The 20746-nt window shown below is 37.9% G+C and overlaps 1 protein-coding gene and 1 long non-coding RNA gene across 3 annotated transcripts in view; one reads left to right on the forward strand and one right to left on the reverse strand.

The window, feature by feature from the left end:
- The window catches only part of LOC127491170 (uncharacterized), a 392060-nt gene that overhangs the window by 44644 nt on the left and 326670 nt on the right, over positions 1-20746 (forward strand). The window lies entirely within an intron of this gene.
- KITLG (KIT ligand) overlaps positions 1-20746 on the reverse strand; it is a gene marked incomplete at its 5' end in the record, with an annotated part of 37611 nt that overhangs the window by 13356 nt on the left and 3509 nt on the right. The window contains 2 exon segments of the mRNA NM_001082223.1: positions 756-926; positions 11244-11306. Coding sequence (NP_001075692.1) covers positions 756-926; positions 11244-11306 — 234 coding nt within the window.

The raw sequence follows: 20746 nt of genomic DNA on the forward strand, positions 1-20746 counted from the left end.
CGACATTGGAGATGACCAATTATCCAATGACTTTGAGGAGCCCTGCTTTGTTGAGAGCTAGGGAGTTATTACAGTAAGGGTCAGAGGGGGACTATCAGTGTTCACTATGGACAATTTTCCATTTAGATGAACATCTGTAACTTAGTAGGAAGGTTGTGAGAACTTCATTCTCTTATACTATTTTTTCATATAAGATGAAAGTAGGACTGCTTTTACAGTGTAGTGAAAAGAATTTTTTTTATATGAGATGACAATATTTAACTCTGAATATACATTTTAGCATTGTAGTATACCTCCTTGTTTTCTATGCTCATCTTCAAAAGATTTTTTAGGGGTGGGTCTTGTGGCACAGCTGTTAAGCTACTGCTTATGACATCTACATCCCATATTGGAGCACTTTGGTTCAACTCTTGTCCGATTCCGATCCAGCTTCCTGCTAATGTGCGCTTTCAGAGGCAGGAGGTGATGGGTCAAGGTGATAGGAAACTTGGATGGAATTCCTCGCACCAGGCTTCAGCCTGGCCCAGCTCTGGCTGTTTTAGGCATTTGGGTAATGAACCAGTAGATGGAAGATTTCTCTCTCTCTGCCGCTTTACATTTCCATTAAATAAATAAAACTTTTAAGAAAGAGTTTCAAGTTCAAGGTTCCTGAATTCTAAACAACACAAATTGAAATGCTCCACGCTCCCCCCCACCCACTAATTGGCATAGGTTTCAGAGAGGAGTAATAAACAGTCCCAGTGAACATCAGTTACCTTAGGTGAGTTTTCTTCCACACACTCCACAAGGTCATCCACTATTTTCCCAAGTTTGTCTATGATAGAATAATTACTCAAGCCTTCAGAAATATTTGAAAACTTATCCAGAAGATTAGTCAAGCTGACTGACAACTGTATCACCATCTCATGTATCCAACAATGACTTGGCTGCAGGAAATGGAAAGAAAGGAAACAAAGCCTCTGTTTTAGTAAGTGCAGTAAACTTAGAATACTCTTCAAAACCATCAATGTTTCAATTATTGACTGCCGGACAATGGGTTTTCTTAAAGCAGAACAGGTAAATTCTTGTGTTGTTTTTTTTTTTTTTTTTTTTAATTCAGGTCTAATACCCTGTTTCAAAATTTACAAATGCATAAAGACCAGAGAAAAATATTGATGATATTCTATTCTATGGAATAAAATTAAGCCAAGACAGAATCAATTTTTATCCCTGATAAAGTACAGATATTAATGGAAGTTAATGCTATTAATGAATATTTATTGTTTATACATTGTTTCTCAAAACAGCTTTAGATGCAGAGAGAATTGTAAAAAATTACTATGGGGAGAATCCAGCCTTCAGTTTTTTGAAAGAGTGGAATATAAAACAATTGATTGATAATAGCTACATTTCTAAGGTGCTTGATAGATTCCAAGACTTCTAAACAGATGAACTCTTGCAGGTATATACAAAACAACCCTGGTGGAAATTGGTCTAAGGGAGAAGTCCTTCTGCCTAGTGGCAGAACAAACTACATTATTTATGGGACCAAGAGTAAAACGAAAATGTATTCATTGTTCAAAACCTATTAAGAATTTAAAGATTGTGCGAGGACAGCATTAAAGCAAGCAAGGAGCCCAGCCCATGAAGCTTGTCTTGCCTATTAGAAGCTCAAGCTCTGGAATCAGGAACACCTGAGTGCAATTCTGGCTAAGACTCAAGGCATGCCACAAAAATTCTCTGAACCTCACTTTGCTTGTCTATGAAATGGGAATTATGAAATCTTCTATAAAGGGTAGTTGTAACTAGATAACGTAGATAATCAGAAACTAAGTTTCCTGAGGGCAGCATTTTTTAAAAGTCTTGTTCCCTGTGGTGATGAGTGGATGCACAAGTATATAAAAAAGATTAATGAATAAGAAAAAAAATTTTCATATTGAGGATTAGCATACTCTTTGAACCAAAAGTAAATAATTAAGCTTTGATGCCAAGAGGAAAAATCAAGGATATTGTGTAGGTATATTACATCAAGATGAAGCACATTTCCACCAAAACATTTTTCATTTTAAGATTCAAATGTAACAGTAATAATTATGTAATTTCTTCTATATAAATAACAATGGCATTTCTATTATAATAAAAATATTGAACTCAGAGTAACTGACGCTATGGAAAATGAATCAAGCCATCAACAAACTATTTACCAACAAAATCTCTGTGGGGAAAATGAATTACTTTTTATTCTAAATTATACAAGAGAGCCATTCTATATTAATTGTTTTCTATATTAATTTGACAGAACAGTTTTAGTTAATACGTGAGAAAAGAAACTGGTTTATGTACAAGTATGCAAACCCCAATTACTGGAAGCATTAAATGTCATTCAAAACTTTTAGGATTGTTGGTTCTACTTTTGGATAAACTAGATAAACAAATCCCCAAATGGGAATTAGTTCAAGTGGCCTTCTCAACACATCATGATCAAGTTCTAAAGACTATGTATTTACAAAGTGTGTTCAGAATGGATTCTTTGTTTTGTTAAGTGAATACTTATCTCAAGCACATGTAAGTTCATACTTGCGTCATTAGTAGGTCTCTTTCAAAGCTGTCCATCTTTCCTTAGATAAGGGACTGTTCTGCAAGTTTCTATTTAGGCAGTGAAAATTCTTTTTAGATAGCCAGGCCTATCAGCAAAGACTGTTAGGCTATGGAACACAGCACATACTGTAAGTTCTCTTAGAAGAGTAGCTATGTGTTAGAATAGCCTTCACCAACTAGTTCTTTCAGTTGTAAGTGTACAGATTTTTCTGTGACAAATACCATTCTAGTATTAATCTTTTCAAACTCTTTCCAGCACTTTCTGAATATTGTTATACATCCTTCTCTGGGATCTTCTGATAAGAGCAAAATCAAATTTCCTTGTTGTGAATTAAGGCACTTCATTTTTGTGGTTGTTGCCTTAAATGAATGGGTTCCTTCCTTTTCTTCTCTTTCATGGTTAAAGTAGAAAATATTTATTTTTTATTTTAATTTTAATTAAAGATTTATTTATTTATTTATGTGAAAGGTGGAAATATAGAGAAGGAGAGGCAGAGGCAGAGAGAGAGAAGTCTTCCATCCACTGGTTCATTCCTCAAATGGCTGGAGTTGGGCCAGTCTGAAGCCAGGAGCCAGAAGCTTCCTCTGGGCCTCTCACTTAGGAATAGGGGCCCAAGGACTTTGGCCATCTTCTGCTGCTTTGCCAGGTGCATTCACAGGGAGGTGGATTGGAAGTCTAGCATCCCAGTCTTGAACCGGTGTGCATATGGGATGCCAGCACTGCAGGCAGGGCTGAACCCAGTGTGCCACAGTGCTGGCCCCTATTGTTAATTTTTAAACTGGAAATTCTGTTTATCTCTATTTTCAACTGAACTTTGTTTACATGTTTTATTCTAGTTCCTATTTAGCTATAACCCATTCTCCCCATATTTTCACATATCTAGATCACCATTTTGAACAATGAACTTTTTCCAGTCCAATTTTCAACCCCAATTCTATAATTTCTTATAGCTGCCTTATGGAAACCCCCAAACCTAATTTTACCCTAATGTGTCCTTTTCAAGACATGAACAATTTGTAGAGAGTTGATAAGAACTTTTCAACTACACTGTTGAAAAACTATTTATTTGTATCTTCTAATTTACTTAACTGTATTTATTAGCTTTTTATGATTCCTAGATTTATTAAAGATAAAACAGTAGCAAGCAAATAATATTAAATGTCAGCCTGTTTTGACCAGCCTTGACTTGACTAGAATATCAAGCACTTTCATATATAGTTTTTAAAATGAAATATTAGGGCTGGGGTCGTGACATAACAGGTTAAGCTGTTGTCCGGGAAACCAGCATCTCACATAGGAGCATAGTTCTAGTTGCAACTGCTCTGCTTCTGATCCATCTCCATGCTAATGCTCCTGGGAAGGCAGCAGAAGGTGGTCCAAGTGCTTGGGCCTCTGCCACTCATATGGGAGACCAGCATGGAGTTACTGACACCTGGCTTAAGCCTGGTCCAGCCCTAGCCGTTGTGGCCATTTGGAGGGTGAACCACCAGATGGAAGATCTCTTTCTCTCCCTCACTGTTACTCTGCCTTTAAATAAAATAAATATTAAAAAAATAAGAAATTAAACATTGTCACTGATTTCCAAAGAGAACAAAACACAATGAACTAAGTAATTTGTTTATGAGATAACAGGCAGTCTCTCTCTGTTTTTCAATTCTTCTAAGATTATGATTATGAAACAGATGATAAAAGACTGTCAATTTCACAAATGTACTTTGTTCTTTGCCCTAATAAATAGCATTATCAGGGTTTCTTATCTTTCAGAGACCATTTTAAACTTAAATAAATTTAAATGAATATTCATAACATTCATTAGAACTTAAGATGCAGTGTTCTCTTTTTCACTGGAAGATGTGAAGGGGGAGAGTTGACAGTCACACAGGATGTCAAAGAGCTGACAAAAAGAATAGTTTTCAGATTCCTGAAGTGCATGCAATTTGATGTTGTATTCACCCATGTGCCCATAGTTTCCAGAAGAAAAAATAGAGACCGAACTTTGAATGGAAAGTTTGTCTAGATTTTTCTTTGACTCCATACTCCATATGTTTCTAGCTGCTTTATTGGTAGTTCCCGTCTCACATTTTCTGAATTAGCTAATTAGTTAGCTTCTGGGTTAGATAGAACCCAACTCTACCCAGGACTACTGAAATGACATATGCTTTTTATTCCTATATATTTAACACACATTATCCTAACTAATTCAATGATATTGAGCCAATATCCTTAGCCTATTGTCATGCCACTCCCACTGATGATTTAGGGCTTTTAAATTACCATGAGTACCAACTCCACTATTTCACTAAATAAAAGATAAAATGAACAATAAATAGAATGAAAAGTTTTCTAAACACAACTAAACTGTGACTGCTTCCAAAGATCAACAGTGAAAATTCCCATGTAAATTCTAAAACCAAACACATGTTTTTAAAGATGATATATAAATTCTATAAGATGTCCAATACAGCACTTCTGTAGTCTCAGAGCTGGTAAATGTGAGACTCTTCCTGAAATAAACAGGGTGCTTTAAAAACACCCTGGGGACTTGCTAATCTGCCATGTTTCCTCCTCTCCATTCCCCGCCTCATTCAGTAAATTTTTAGTTAAGAGAAGTTTAGCATGGATTTTTAGTTGAAAGAAGTTGACACATCATCCTGCATCAGTATCAGATACAGAGGGTCCCTAAAGGCAGTCACTGTAAGATTTATGGAATTAGGGGTGGACATGGTGGTGCAGCAAGTTAAGCTGCCACCTGCAACACTTACTTCCATACGGAAGTGCCTGGGATATAGTCTCATCTCTGCCTCCAGTCCAGCTTCTTGCCAATGCACACCCTGGGGAGCAGCATGTGATAGCTTAGGTTCCCACAACCGACATAGGGAACCCAGGTAGAATTCATGGTTACTGGCTTCAGCCTGGCCCAGCCCCAGCTGTTGTGGGCATCTGGGGAGTAAACCAGCAATGGAAGATCTTTCTCTCTCCCCTTCTTTGTTTGTCACTCTGCATTTCAAATAAATGAATTAAACTAAAAAAAAATATTTTTTATAAAATTAGAAGCTGAAAGTCAGCAAAACATACTATAGCATCTCATCATGAATGTACTTTAGGCTACTTTTTTATTTGGTAGCTATTCTTACAGAGAATATCTATGCAATTTCTCATTGGGTCAAGAGTTGGCTTCTCTCTGGTGAGAGTTCTCTTCACAGGAACTGAGGTGAAATATCAGAGATTCCAATGGAGAAAAGCCCTGCTTGGTAAACTAGGAAAGCTCTGAGGAATATTCACAAGTATTCACCCAGCCTTCTTATTCAACTAAACACTTTGTTTTGTTTTCTATATCAAATATGTTTGCAAGAACCAGAGATGCAAATGCCCAATGCACAAAACATTTCTATTGTCTGGTGCTTTCAGCATCTCCTTTGAGGCTAAGCCATCAACATAACATAGAACTGTGTCATGTCATTAGAATCATAGGATCTTAGATACAGAAAGAATACTGAAGACCGTGTGGTCCCACAATTTCCTAAGTGGGAAAACCAAGTCCTAGGTGAAGGTTGCACAACAAGGTTAAACAGAAACATGAGGAACCAAGAGTCTCAGTCACTCATCTGGTTTTTTTATCAGCAAGGATAGTCAAGGCATGTGTGACCAGCCTTTTTTTCTGCTGGATTCACTATGACTCATGGGATCTTACATCTGGACCACAGATAGTGGTTGTTGGGGGCTCAATTAAGAAATCCCTTAGGAATGGAAATGAATGACTCTGTTTCATTTCAATGCAGCTAGAGTCATCCAAATGAAAAAGAATTTCTCTGAGTAATCCTGACAATGAAACAGTAAAGCCAACAGACATTGTTGGACTTTCCTTGTTATCCTCTTGGTGTTTAACTTATGGCTACACAGGTGACACTCTCCTGCCACTCCCAAACATTCAGTGAGCAAATTTAAAACATCCCTATAACAGCACCTTGCAAACTACTGTGTGTTCACATTGCCTGGGTAAGCATTTTCAACATCTTCTTTTTGGATGAACTGTACTTGTATGATTTATTTTAGTCCTTTTCATAACAACTAACCGTGGTCCTCAGAGTTCACTTTGGTCATCTAACTTTGCACTTTTTTGTTTGAATTGAAGTGATGAAGAAACCTCAGTATGATTTGGTTGGTATTCAACTCAGGCATTGCAAATGCACGTGGTTTCCCAGGGAAGGCCCATGAATGGCTCCTGGGCACATCCACAATAGCGGTAAAAGAACATGGGGTGGTAAAGAACTGGAGGCCCAAGTTTTCGTCTCAGTTCTGTCAGTTCACTTTGCGATTGTTAGGCAAGTCATCTAATCTGTTCAGGGCTTCAGGTTCTCTATCTGTGAAGGGAAGGAGGCTGTTGAACCTGCGCTGGTTAACATCGGAAGTCATTATGGACCTATAGCTACTTATCTTTCAGATGTGTCTAGTGTGGCTAAGCAGATAACCTCTGACCTGACTTTTAAGTATTTCTGGATACATACCTAAATATAGATATCTGAATATACATTTTCCATGGTAAATTCCATGAACATCTAAATGTGGAATACGTATTTCTGATGAAAATGCAGTGTCTGAACTGGAGCGTGTTGCAGGTGTAAAATGCACAGCAGACTCCTATAATTTTTATATTGATTGTCAGGTGGAATAATTTCACTGCGATAAGACAAAGAAAGGTGGAGAAAGTCTTAGGGAAACTATTGAGACCTGGTGTATTAGTTTCCTATTGCTTCTATAGCAAATGGCCACAAAGTTGGTGGCTCAAAACAATACAAATTTATTATTTTATAATTATTGAAGTCAGAAGTCCAAAATAGGTCTTACTAATAAGTCAATGTGTTCATTGGGGATATATTTCTTCTGAAGGCTCCAAAGGAGAATCTTCTTTGCCGGCAGCCTGTGATCTATGGTTTGTGGGCCCCTCCATCTTTAAATCCCACATGTAACATTTTCAAATCTCCACTCTGGCTTTGATATCCTGTCTCTCTTTTATAAGGATTCAAGTAGATTTGACTGGGCCCACCTGGATAATGGATCCAGCATAATCTTCCCACCTCAAAATTCTTGGTTACACCTGCAAAATCCCTTTCGTCATGTAAAATAAATATTCACAGGACAGGATATCTTTAGGGGGTCATTATTCAGGTGATATCAAAATGAAAATTGTGGGGTTGGTGTTGTTGAAGCCAGAAGAGGAGTAACACAGTAGGTGGAAGATCTCTCTCTCTCTCTCTCTCATTAGTGTGCCTTTCAAATAAATAAATAAATCCTTACAAAATGTACAAAACTGAAATATGGTCAACAGATTAAAGTTTTAAATTATTGTTGAATTTATTGAAACTGCCAATATACTATGGTTAGGCAAGATTAAAGAATTATCCTTTACTTAGGAAGTACACACTGAAGTATTTAGAAGTAAATGGTCATGATGTATATAAGTTACTCAAGAAGCTCAGAAAATTAACTAAACACCTATGCATGTAACAAAAGAAAGCGACTGATAAAGCAAATGATTAGGCCAGATATTAAAAATATAAGAATCTGGATTAGAGGATATATATGCGTGTTCTTTGCATATTGCTGCAACTTTTCTGTAAATTTGAAGTTATCACCAAATAAAAACTTAAAAGAAAATTGATGAGTATAGAATTTACTTCAAGTAAAAGGCAACAAATAAGTTTTTACTCCAATAAGCAACTTCAAGTTTATAGCACAAATTCAGCAACTCTGCTTGTTCTTTCTACAATAACGTGACTAGGGATGGAAAGGAGCAGTAATGTTTAGGTATTTTTTAAGACTCCTAACATCTGATGATATTATAGTTGTAAAGAGTTTAAAATAGGATTGGTGATTATCGTTGGATTTAAATGCTAACTGGTGGATCATACCCTGCTATTTGTGACTGAGAATCTGCTAGGTAATTTTGTTAAGAAGGCCCTTAGAAAGGTAGACACCCCTTTTCAGCAGTGTGTAGTTGATTTCTAAAATACAGGCAAAAAAATAAACTGTATTCTGTTCTAGAACTCACTTCTGCCCAGTGCCTCAGGCAGAATTGTATTGCTTTGGCCCCAGGGAATCTTTCTGGCACCCATTCACCCTCCACCCTCTATTGTTTAAAGACAAAAGATAAGGCATCTGGAGCTCTGACCCCAGCACACAATCAGGCCTCTCTGCTCTTGGCAGGAACTAACATTTTAAAATGAAGGTAAGACCCCAATTTCTGCCCAAAGTTCCATGCTCTGGCTTGTTTTCCTTGCCAACCCTGGTCACCACAAACGGTGCCTCCGCACTAGTTCCAGGATAGCGTGCCAAGACCAAGTAATAGCCGATTTTTTTCAATTACAGAAACAAGCACAAAATATGTGGCAATTCACTGGCTTTATTTGTCCAAGTCTGGCTTTGGTTATCACCAGCCAATACTGAACTCTATGATCAAGCACAATCTGTGATTATACAAGCACAAATGATCCAGTTAGTGATTTTCAGGGTAACACTTACTTTTCAAAGAGCAGCAGGATTTCTTCCAGTAAGTTTGGCAATCAGCATCCTAAAGGCTCTGCAGTCAGGAGTAGGGGTGGGTCTTTATGACCTAGCACTTCCCTTCCAACACTTTCCCTCACCAGTTAGCTCTCCACACCGTAAACCCAGGGTTAAGAGTCAGATAACCCGGGAGTTTCTTTTGAACACTCTCGCTTTTCAGTTGTATAACCTTGGGCAAAGTACGTCTAGCATTGTAAACCTTAGTGTGTCATTTGTAAAACAGGAATGCTGTTAGGAATGCTACCTTTGTCACAGGGTTTTTCTAAAGTGTCACCCAAAGGCCAGATAATATCCCCCCATTTAGTATTAAACTTTTTGAACAGAAGGCTCTTTCCTAATTGATGCATATTTTTTTTCTTAACAGCCCAGCAAAGTGCTGGCTCCATAGGTTTTCCTAGCCAAATAATTGCTGGCTGAGTGATCAAATGATTGGATTAATTAACCTTCAGGCTGCTATAATTTTATATTTCTATTCCCAGAGAACTCCCCCTAGCTCAATAGGATGAGCATTGACCTAGGCTTGTTGAAAACTGGTTCAACATGAAGATACACGTTCTAAGGAGTTCTAAGAACTGAGGGTAGTTCATGCTGAAATGCTAAGCAATGCAAAGAAACATTGACATTTTCTTGAAATTACAACTTTGTAGTCTTTGAAAGGCATCTTAAACACAAAAACACAGGACTGTGGTTAGATTGATATTCATTTTTTACTTATTGAGCCATAAAAGTTGCTCAAACTCTAGTACAAGGTACCATACATAGAGGAAATGTGTAATAAGTATTTGGTAAATTACGGATAGGTTAGAATTGCAAGGAACAGAATAGCCCAGATGGTTTTCAATTTACTCCAGGAAAAGGATTCAGTGGTGTAAGTAAATATACATAGAACAACATGTCGAAAGGATGAAAAATATAAGAAAGTTGTAAGTGTTATACATCAACATAAATGTTGATCAACATAATGTTTATTTAGGTATTTATTTTAAAGGCAGAGAGACAGACACACAGAGCTACCATCTTTTGATTCACTTTCCATATACCCACAACAGCTAGGGATGGGTTCAAGGAGAAACCAGGAGCGGGAACTCAATCTGGGGCTCCCCTGTGGGGGACAAGAACCCAGTGACTGGAGCCATCACTGCTGCCTCCCAAGGTCCGCATTAGCAGGAAGCTGGAATCTGGAGCACAGCAGGGGCTCAAACCCAGGCACTGAGGTGCCGGATGCACACATCTTAGCCAGTGTCTTAACAGCTGGCTAAATGCTTCACCCGACATAAAGTTTCTAAGCACGCGAGCTATCTTAATTATGAGTGCACACCCTGTAGTAAAAGCATAAAGAGTACACAGGGCTACTGTGCACTGTTGTGCTCTACATAGCTCCATAGGGTCTCCTAAAATATTAGAGTTCTCCTCATCACAAGCCCTGAAAACATGCACTGACATGGAAAATCCCACTTCAAATTCATTGTTACCACTAAGAAACAAAGTGGGGACTAATAAAGACAAAAGAGGCGCTAAAGAGGCTTTACTTAATATTTATAAGGTTTCATTAGTAAAAACATCTGTTTGAAGCAAATATTAGACAACCTGACAGTTCTGGGATATACAGCAATATCTTATTCTATGTCTGAAATATTTCTTAATGTATGAATTCAGATATTATATAATGAGAAAAGCAGTTAAAAAGTTTTGGTTTCGGTAAGAGAGTAGTATTTATAATTGCAATCACATAGTTTTATTGTAACATTCAAAGAGTCTATTAAGTATTTTGTGTTCTCAAATTAAATATATAAGAAAGAAATTTACTAAATCTTACTCTCGAGTATTTTCAGGGAGGATTCTCAAGGAAAAAGAGAGATCTGACTTGTTTCAAGGAAGATGATCTTATGTACTTCAAGAGCACAGTTGTAAGGTGCATTTGCTGAAACGTTTAGCGAGTACTTACAGAAAGAAAGTGATGCAAGCTAAACTCCAAAGATATCTTCTTCAAATAGTGACAATTAGCAAGCTCCTGAAAGGCAGGTTATTTCCTATCTCAGTACCAATGATCCCATCTCTTACGTCAGCTACTAAAATGAAAATCAGAAATGTATCATTTACATACCAAAATGTCCATCCCGGGGACATAGTTGAGGGTTATCATATAGTCTTTTGGAAGATTTGCCACCTACAAAAGTAGAGAAAAAAAGAAAAAAATTCCTTAAGAAAAATGATACTCATCAGTTAATCATATTATTTTTAGTTGTGTGGAGAAAAACAGATACAAACTTGTTAGATTTTCTTGTTAGCACTGGATAGAGATATATTCCATCCTCAATTTCCCTTTGTAATAAAACTAAATGATGATACAAATATTCCAGACTCCAAATTCATAAATGAGTAGCTAGATGTAACCCACTAAATTTTGAAACAAAATATGAATCTCAGTTTCTATCTCTGGTCCTAGAATTCCTCTCCAAGACTATTTTCTTTTCTTTTCTTTTTTTTTTTTTTTTACAGGCAGAGTGGACAGTGAGAGAGAGAGAGACAGAGAGGAAGGTCTTCCTTTGCCGTTGGTTCACCCTCCAATGGCCACCGCAGCCGGCGCACTGCAGCCGGTGCACCGCGCTGATCCGATGGCAGGAGCCAGGAGCCAGGTGCTTTTTCCTGGTCTCCCATGGGGTGCAGGGCCCAAGCACTTGGGCCATCCTCCACTGCACTCCCGGGCCACAGCAGAGAGCTGGCCTGGAAGAGGAGCAACCGGGACAGAATCCGGCGCCCTGACCGGGACTAGAACCCGGTGTGCCGGCGCCACAAGGCGGAGGATTAGCCTAGTGAGCCGCGGCGCCGGCCCTCCGGCTCACCAAGACTATTTTCTAACCTGCTCCTCCACAGGATTAGGAGTAAAGTATGCTTTTCTTGTCAGTGATTTTCAAAGGGTATACCTCAAAATTACATGTCAGAAACAATATGGAATCTGGCAGAAATGTGAATTCTCAGGCCATACCAGATACACTGAGTCTTACTTGTCAAGTCCTCTCAAGTTTGAGAATTGCTGATCTATGTGGATGCCCAACAAATTTGTAAAGCACAATATCATTTATAAGATGCAGGTGCTTTATCACTTAGATATTTTAGAAAGATTGGTTCAGCACCATAACTTAATCCACTTACCTTGGACTGAACATCTGAGATGCTTATCTAGCATCTACCTAGATTTGTCAATCTTATTTTACAGGCTTTAAAAAATGTCTAACATATTTACATTAGTCGTGGTATGTGTGAATAAGCAACAGATTTGGAACCAAGGAATTTGGAACAAATCTATACTCTTTTTGTTCCACTGTTTCCTTCAGTTGTAAAATGGAAATTCAAGTTCCTACATCAAGCAATCAGTCATTGATAAGTTGAGATAAGTGAACGTGTAAATGCCTTGAAAATATTCAATCCATGTTCTTTATTGAGAGCTATATAAGCAAATGACTTTGGGAGCATAAAACCCTGGTAAGTTACAGAGTTCCAGGTTCTCTTATCTCTCTATCCCTACCCTTCTCTTATAGCACTGTAAAAGTTTTCAGTTGAATAATATAGCCAACGATTTACAATGCAAAAAAAAAAAAAGTGGTTTAGCACCATTCCATTTCCAATGGGTCTACCTTGCTTTGGAGAATATTTTCCCCTTTCTCTGTCTTTAAAAACTTTATTTTCCCAATTGGAAGCTGAGATCATGGCATGTTTGCTAGACCAGCTCCTCTCCCAGAAGTCTCCCAAAATATAAGCCAAGTACTTTTTCTTGGTCTTGCCAATAGCTCTCAGAATCTGAGAACAACCTGATTAGAATATGGGCAAAGGCACAAGTAGTCAACGGGGAGCCACGGTAGGCATGGGTCCCACTGTGCTCACTGCCATCATTCCTTCAGTGGTACTACCTCAGGCTCTTCTCAGCCTTGAGTTGGGGCATCTAGTCTGGCTGTCCCTTATTCAGTTTACTTGATCATAAAACAGTATCAGTGTGTAACTCTTAACCAAATATTTACTATATGTCCAGCACTATGCTCACTAAGGCTTAAGTTGCTTTATAACATCCAGTCCTTAGATGCTGCTGATGCATTCTACTGAACAGGTTAAAAAGAAATAGAGGCTCAAAGAGGCCAAGTAATCTGACTTGACTAAAGGCCACCATGTGTTAAGTCCCCCTGGATACACATCTGGGGTATTTCCCACTTATGAGTCTGCACCATCACCTCCTCATGCTATAAAACTTTCTGCAGTGATGAAAAGTTTATAAGGATACTACGAAATTTGGAAATCCATGACTTGTTTTTTCATAATATACATTTTCCATGAACTTTTTGAGAATCCCTCATATGCATTGATTTCAGACATTTCTGTACCCAAATAAACATCTTTTCATTCCATTTTCCCATGAACATTTTGAAGTACCATCATTTAAAAATGCAAATCAGGATCAATTGAATTAATATTTACTTATTTAAAGATTTATTTTATTTATTTGAAAGGCAGAAATACAGAGAGAGGAGAGAGAGGGTGAGAGAGAGAAATGTTCCATCTGCTGGTCCACTCTGTAGCCTGGAACCAGGAGCTTCTTCCAGGTCTCCCATGTGGGTGCAAAAGTCCGAGGACTTGAGCCATGTTCTGCTGGTTTCCCAGGCACATTAGCAGGGAGCTGGATCTGAAGTGGAGCAGCCGGAACTCAAACTGGTGGCCACATGGGATGCCAGAACTGCAGGCAGAGGCTTAGCCTTCTACGCTAAAGAGCCAGCCCCTTGAATTGATATTTATAAAATACAGGCGTATATATCTAAAAAGCAGGATTATGTAAGGGGTATGATATCTAATTCCATTTTATAAGCAATTTATAGACAAAAAGTTCGTTTAAAAAATCAAAGAAATGTACAAGAAGACCTTTGACAATAACACTGAAATTCCTACACAGTGCCACTTAAGGGTTGTATTGTTGCATTAAACTGATTTACAGATATTTAATTTCTGGTGGGGCTGAGAAATAATACTCTTTTTGAAAAATGCTTTACAACTTATAACACATTTTAATGTATAGTCTCTACTGAAACCCCATGAGGTATATCTTCCTAGTCCTATTTTACAAATGAGCACAAGGAGGCTAGAAGCTAACTAGTGCCTGCACGGGTACAGGCATCAGGAATAACTGGTAGGAGTAGGATGCAATCTCAGGCTCATCTACACCGAAGTTCTCCTTTCTTTCTTGCTTTGTTTTAATTGGTTCCTTTCCAAATACACTTGGAAGAGAACCTGGGAAGTCAAGTTATAGGTATTTATGGTCACTATGTGAATTATTGTATTATCTTCCTAAGTGCTTATAGTATGTTGAATACTATTCAGAAAGCACAAATAACCTTGAGGTAGATTTCATTCTCTGATGTATATTGATCATTGCAGAAAGTTTTATAGAGTAGAGGAACCTTGGGCTTGATTCTTGGAAGATGTTCTTTAGTAATTAAGTTTCAGGTAGGGGCCAACAGCATAGTTTCTGGAGACAGACTGTTAGTCCTCTGCTAACTCAGAGGACTTGGGCAAGTTACTTCAACTACTTTAGCTTCAATTTCCACATGTATAAGATGGGAAATATAATCTAACTAGAGGATTAGAGAGATGAAATAACACATGTAAAATACTAAATGCTCAGCTGTGGTGTTGAATGGCCATGAATTTCTATTACTATTAAATTCAAGAGAGTGGGACATTCTAAATGGAGAATGGTCACACACAAAGGCAAATAAATAAGAAAGTTCATTGTGTTTTAAGAAGAACAGATAAGAGGCAAGAAACATGTCAGAAAAGTCAAAGTAAAGCAAAGGAGATCCAAGGGGAAGTCATGGTATGGGGTAAGGGACACTTCTCCCACCAGAACCCTACAGGAAATTACTTTTGCTTTAAATTCATCATATCAGTTCTGTGAAACATCTACTCCTTGTATGCAAAATAAAGACAGTGAACTAGATAATTACCTAAAACTCAGTCTGGTTGGACTTTCTCATATAAGCAGTAGGGCAACACTGATTGTGTTTAAGCAGGAAAAAAATGTGATGGCAAGGTTAGGAAAATTATTCTAGAAGGATAGATTGGAGCAAAGAAAAAAGAGACAGGGCGATGATTAGAAGAGCATTAGAAAGGTGATGCATATGTGTTAACTATTCACACAGACACTGGAAACTAGCAAGTCAAGAACCTGGTCTAGATTTCAGTGAGGTATCCTGATAGAAGAGTTAAATGGGTAAGTAACTAAGACTGCATATTTTAAAATCAAATCTATTCTACTAAACTAAGTTCAGGGTAGAAAAAAATGGAATCTAATTCACAGGAAATTGTACCAAAGACTAAATAAATCATTCCAGTGAGCTTTGATTTGCAGTGCAGAAGGTTGTAAAATTTAAAAAAGTACAAAAACAAGTTATTTGATTATGAGCTAACTTTACCAGATGGGCTCTGTTTGCTATCTTCTTTGGATGTTCTCAGGATTGGCCACATTCAGTGATACAAGAACAAAATGCATAAGACAACAACATTCGGAAACACTGGAAACTCAGCCAAGAAAAAGTCTCTGCAAACCAGACTGGCACTGGCTGCACACCATATCCTGCAGGTACTTGGACTCAGGAGGAAAAGAACTCAAAGTCAGAACACTTAACTCCCTCTCTGGAACACTGATCTAAAATCTTTGGAACTCATGGTGCGAATATCACTGAAGTTCCTGTTTCATGAAATAAACAATGACTTGATATTTGCAGCAAGACCCTTAATATTCTCAGTTATCTCCCAACTCCAGGGGAGCCATCAAAATACAGTACTGACTCATGAATCTTCTGACAGCCAATATAAAATGTTGTGCATTATTTGAACCTTTCCATGGAAAGAGTCCATAGTTTCCATTCTCATCAGATCTAGTCAAGTTTAAGAATCATGGTTGTAGAGGAAAAAATGTTCCAAACTTGTCTACATACCATATAAAAGGTGATCAAGAAGTTTATGGAAAATGTGTATTATAAAAAAAAAAATGCTGGGTATAAAAAAAAACATTGTGGTGTAGTGGGTAAAGTTGCTGCCTGTGATGCCATCCCATATTAGTGCCGGTTCAAGACCTGGCTACTCCACTTCTGATCCAGCTCCCTGCTAATATGCCTGGGAAAGCAGTGGAGGATGATGCAAGTGTTTTGGCTCCTGCACCCATATGGGAGATCCAGAGGAACTCCTGACTCCTGCTTTGGCCTGGCCCAGCCCTGGCCACTGTGGCCAACTGGGGAGTGAGCTAACAGATAAAAGATAACTCTCTCTCTCTCTCTCTCTCTCTCTCTCTCTCTCTCTTTTTCACCCTACTCTCTCTAATTCTAACTTTCAAATAACTAAATAAATTTTTTAAAAAACCATGCATGGACTTCAAAATTTTTGTACAAAATAAACTTATCATTCAACTTTTTCCAAGAACTTTTGAAATACCCCAACAATCAATCATGTACAGTAGGTTACTGTTGATTGTTCAGCCTTCAGCAGTAACACAGGAAAAAAGCTTTTGGCTTTTTTGTTCCTCTTGATAAATTATCTCTCATTAATGCTGGCTAAAAATTCTACCTAATTAGGTCAATTACCTTTAGTTTTCAAAGGTCTTGGGTGGTTTTTTTCTTCTCCCTTTTAAAAAAATAACTCAATTTGTGATTAAAGAAATAAGATGATAACTTCAGGAAACTTTTCTAGGTCATCTTTTCTCAGTGAAGAACACCTAAATAAAGGTATAAAGAAACCTTTGTTTTCTTTCAAACAGAAGAGATTAAAAACTTTTTATTTGTCTATTTCAAAGTGTTATGGTTTGATATGGTTTGTCCCTTCTGAAATTCATGCCGAAATTTAACCGTCATTTTAAGATATTAAGAGGTGGGACCAGCTGGGATCTTTACTAGGTAATTAGGGCTCTGTCCTCATGAATAGGTTAATCCATTTATGTAAATAAATGGATGAATGGCCAAATGGGTTAAAGGGTTATCTAGAGAGTTGGTTTGCTAAAAAGGCCAGTTTGGGCCAGATTTCTCCTGTACTTTCTGTATTCCACCACATGATGCCAGTGAGAAGGCCAGCGCCAGATGTGCTTCCTCAATCTTGGACCAGAACAATGAACCAGAAATAAACTTTTCTTTATAACTTACACAATCTGCAGTATTATGTTATTAGCACCAGAAAATGGATTAAGACACATACATAAATCTTATGGTGACAATTCCAATTAAGTAACACTAAAACTGAACTTCTACAAATATAGTAGCCTCCTAATCATAGTAGGATAAAGTGACTGCTTCTCAGGAAATCAAATTCAATACATTACAATGAGAATTTGTAAGGTGCAGTAGAAACCATCATCTCCAAGTATCAAGAAAGCATTATAAATTATGGACTGCATTCTTGTGCTCCAAAGACAGGTAGTTATGAGTTCAAACCTCTACTCAGCTTTCTACTTCCCAGGTAAAGATGGTCAGGTTAATAAACATCACTAACTTAGTTTCCCAAGCAGTAAACTGGGGGTGAAAACAATTACCTCATCGGATTGAGAAAATTAAAAGATACAATCCATGCAAAGTGCATTGTATGATGCTTGGATTGTCATATCACAGCTACTGCTTTAAGGAGCTAAAAAGCAGGAGACAAATCAAGTGGTTTAGCCCATAAAGGAAGAATAATTTTTTTCTTCTGGTAAGAATGATATACTTAGTAATATAGCAAGACACCTAGATAACTTTTATAAAAGTTCACTGTAATACATTTCTGTCTTGTCTTTAAATGCTGAGTCCTGAATCAAGTTTGAAAGAAAAAAATAATTTTCTAGGACTGCAGGAGCAGTTAAAAATTCCATGCATTAAAAACTAACAAAAACATCACTTTGCAATAATCAATATAATCAACTATCAAACTGTTGTTCTTCAAAGGTCAAAGAAAATGATGCAAGTCCCCTGCATTTAAAGAGAAGATATACACAGGTCATTTGAAGAAAACCTTAGGATTCATCTAGGAATGGAGAGATTCAGAGACTCCAATATTTCACTTTACTGCAGTTGGGATTCTACGTAAAGAAGAATAAAAATCAGAATTAGCAAAAATTGTCCAAAGTGTGAAAACCTACCTGAGGATATATTTGTAACCTCCTCTGACGTAAATTACCACGAGTCATGTGTTAATACAACAAATTTACAATAAATGTCTACTACAAACTAGGAAAATTATGGATTCCTTTGTTCTAATTCTATCCTACTGATTAGTGTATGACCTTGAAATGGCAGAGTAATCTCATCTTAGTAAGATGGAGATGGAATAGCAACCTGCCCTAAAACATTCTGAGATAAATCATTATTCAAAAGATATTTATTTATTTATTTTTAAAGATTTATTTTATTTATTTGAAAGAGTTACAGAGAGAGGTAGAGAGAGAGAGAGAGAGAGAGAGAGAGGTCTTCCATCTGCTGGTTCACTCCCTAGGTGGCCGCAATGGCCGGAGCTGTGCTGATCCGAAGCCAGGAGCCAGGAGCTTCTTCCAGGTCTCCCACGTGGGTGCAGGGGCCCAAGGACTTGGGCCATCTTCTGCTGCTATCCCAGGCCATAGCAGAGAGCTGGATTGGAAGTAGAGCAGCCGGGACTAGAACTGGCACCCATATGAGATGCCGGTGCTTCAGGCCAGGGCATTAACCAGCTGTGCCACAGCACCGGCCCCCGCAAAAGATATTTAAAGTACATTTTAAAGTGCAACAAAGTTACATTTAATTAAATTCCCTCAAATGGACGGAAAATATCATCACAGATGATGAAAAGAGTAGGGAGAACCCATTGGGGAAGCTAATTTGCCCGAGTTCAATATTTGTCTTCCACTTACATATATACTTACAACTATCAAAAGCTGCAAGTGACATATCCCATAGATACAAGTGTTTAAAGTTTGATTCATCTTCTTCCCAGATACTTGACACTTTTCTTTAGGTAGGTTGGAATTTGCCATTTAAAACAAGTCTTGCAACATTTTTTAGAAACAAAGCAAAATGTTCTGTAAATAGATGAACGATTGTGCAGAGTAAACATACCAGAAGAATTTCAAATAAAAACCATGGGGACCGTAGGAGCAGTACAAAGTGTCCAAGAAGAAATTAAAAACACACACACACACACACACACACACACACACACACACCGTGAAGCCATAAATCATGTGGTTCTGTGACACGAGAATCACCCCAAGCAAACGACGTTAAGGTTTTGGGGCAGAGTGCAAGTTGCAAGTTGCCACCTAATGCAAAGGCAAAAGTGATAGAGAATGCAAGGGAATTTTGCATTTTGATTAAAGAAATTATTATAAGCAAAGTCAAAAGTGTACTGGCAGCTCACTTTCTTTCCCTCAAATAAAATGCACCAAGATTACGTTTACAAAACACATTTCTCTCACTCTATAGAACCTCCTTTACTCTAGGCATTACTGAGTTAACACCAAGAGGTACAGCCTAGAGAAGGTACAATATGGAATAAAATAAGCTGAAAAAGCCTTCCGAAAATCCTCTGCCTAGTCCTTATCTTCTTTGGGGTCACTGAGTTCTCCAGGAAGGGATGAAAACTTCTTATATACTCTCTCACCAGAAATGGACAAAAGACACATACAGTACAGACACAATTCTGAGTTCCAGTGTGAGCATTTGGAATATGTGAATCCAAGTTAAGAAGCTTTGGTCATGTCTATGTTTTTCTTTTAAAGATTAGGATATGGAACCACAGAAAATTTCAGTGATTTTTTTCCAAGATCACACTGCCAGGTAACAGTGGAGCTAGTATTCAAGCTGTCCAATTTTCTGCATTTTCATCAAGATGCTCATTCCTACTCTTCTTTATAGAAAGGCTGTGATTATCTGTACCTATGAAACTCAACAGTCAGCCTTGCTGCTGTTTGATTACTGGAATACTTAGTTTCTTCTTAAGTATAGAAGAAATAACACTATTAACATTATGGCCAAGCAGTCTGGTACTTCTGTACACATTAGCATCACGTGGGATGCTGGTGAGAAACATTAAGGTCCCTACACCCCCACTGCATAAGTTGAAATACAGTATTTGTGCAGTGGCGCCCTTACATTTGTACCGTGAATAAGTATCCTCAAAGATTGTCATCAGATGGTGCTCAAATGATATTCTAAGAGCTCTGGTTTAAAGCAATGGCTTTTAAGCATTTTTTTTCTCTTTGCCTTTTAAAATTAAATGTTTTCTTATTTGGGAATCAAAGAGAGAGACAGAGACCGAACAGCTCCCATCGCTGTTTCACTCCCCAAATGTCTACAATGGCCTAAACTAGGCCAGGTAGGAGCTGGGAATCAGGAACTCACTTTGGATTTCTTATTTTGCAATGAGTACCCAACTACCTGTGCCATCACTGCTGCCTGCCAAGGTCTGTATTAGCAGGAAGCTGGATTCGGGGACCAAAGTTGGGTACCCATCCCAGCAACATGGGAAATGGGTCTCTTAAATGACATCTGAGACCCTATGGCAAATGCCTGTTCCTCAAGATATATTCACGAGCTCAATATGTTTTCAAGTCACATCATATCTGGAAACAAA

This window comes from Oryctolagus cuniculus, chromosome 11 (assembly GCF_964237555.1).
Source record: "Oryctolagus cuniculus chromosome 11, mOryCun1.1, whole genome shotgun sequence".
Lineage (NCBI taxonomy): Eukaryota > Metazoa > Chordata > Mammalia > Lagomorpha > Leporidae > Oryctolagus > Oryctolagus cuniculus.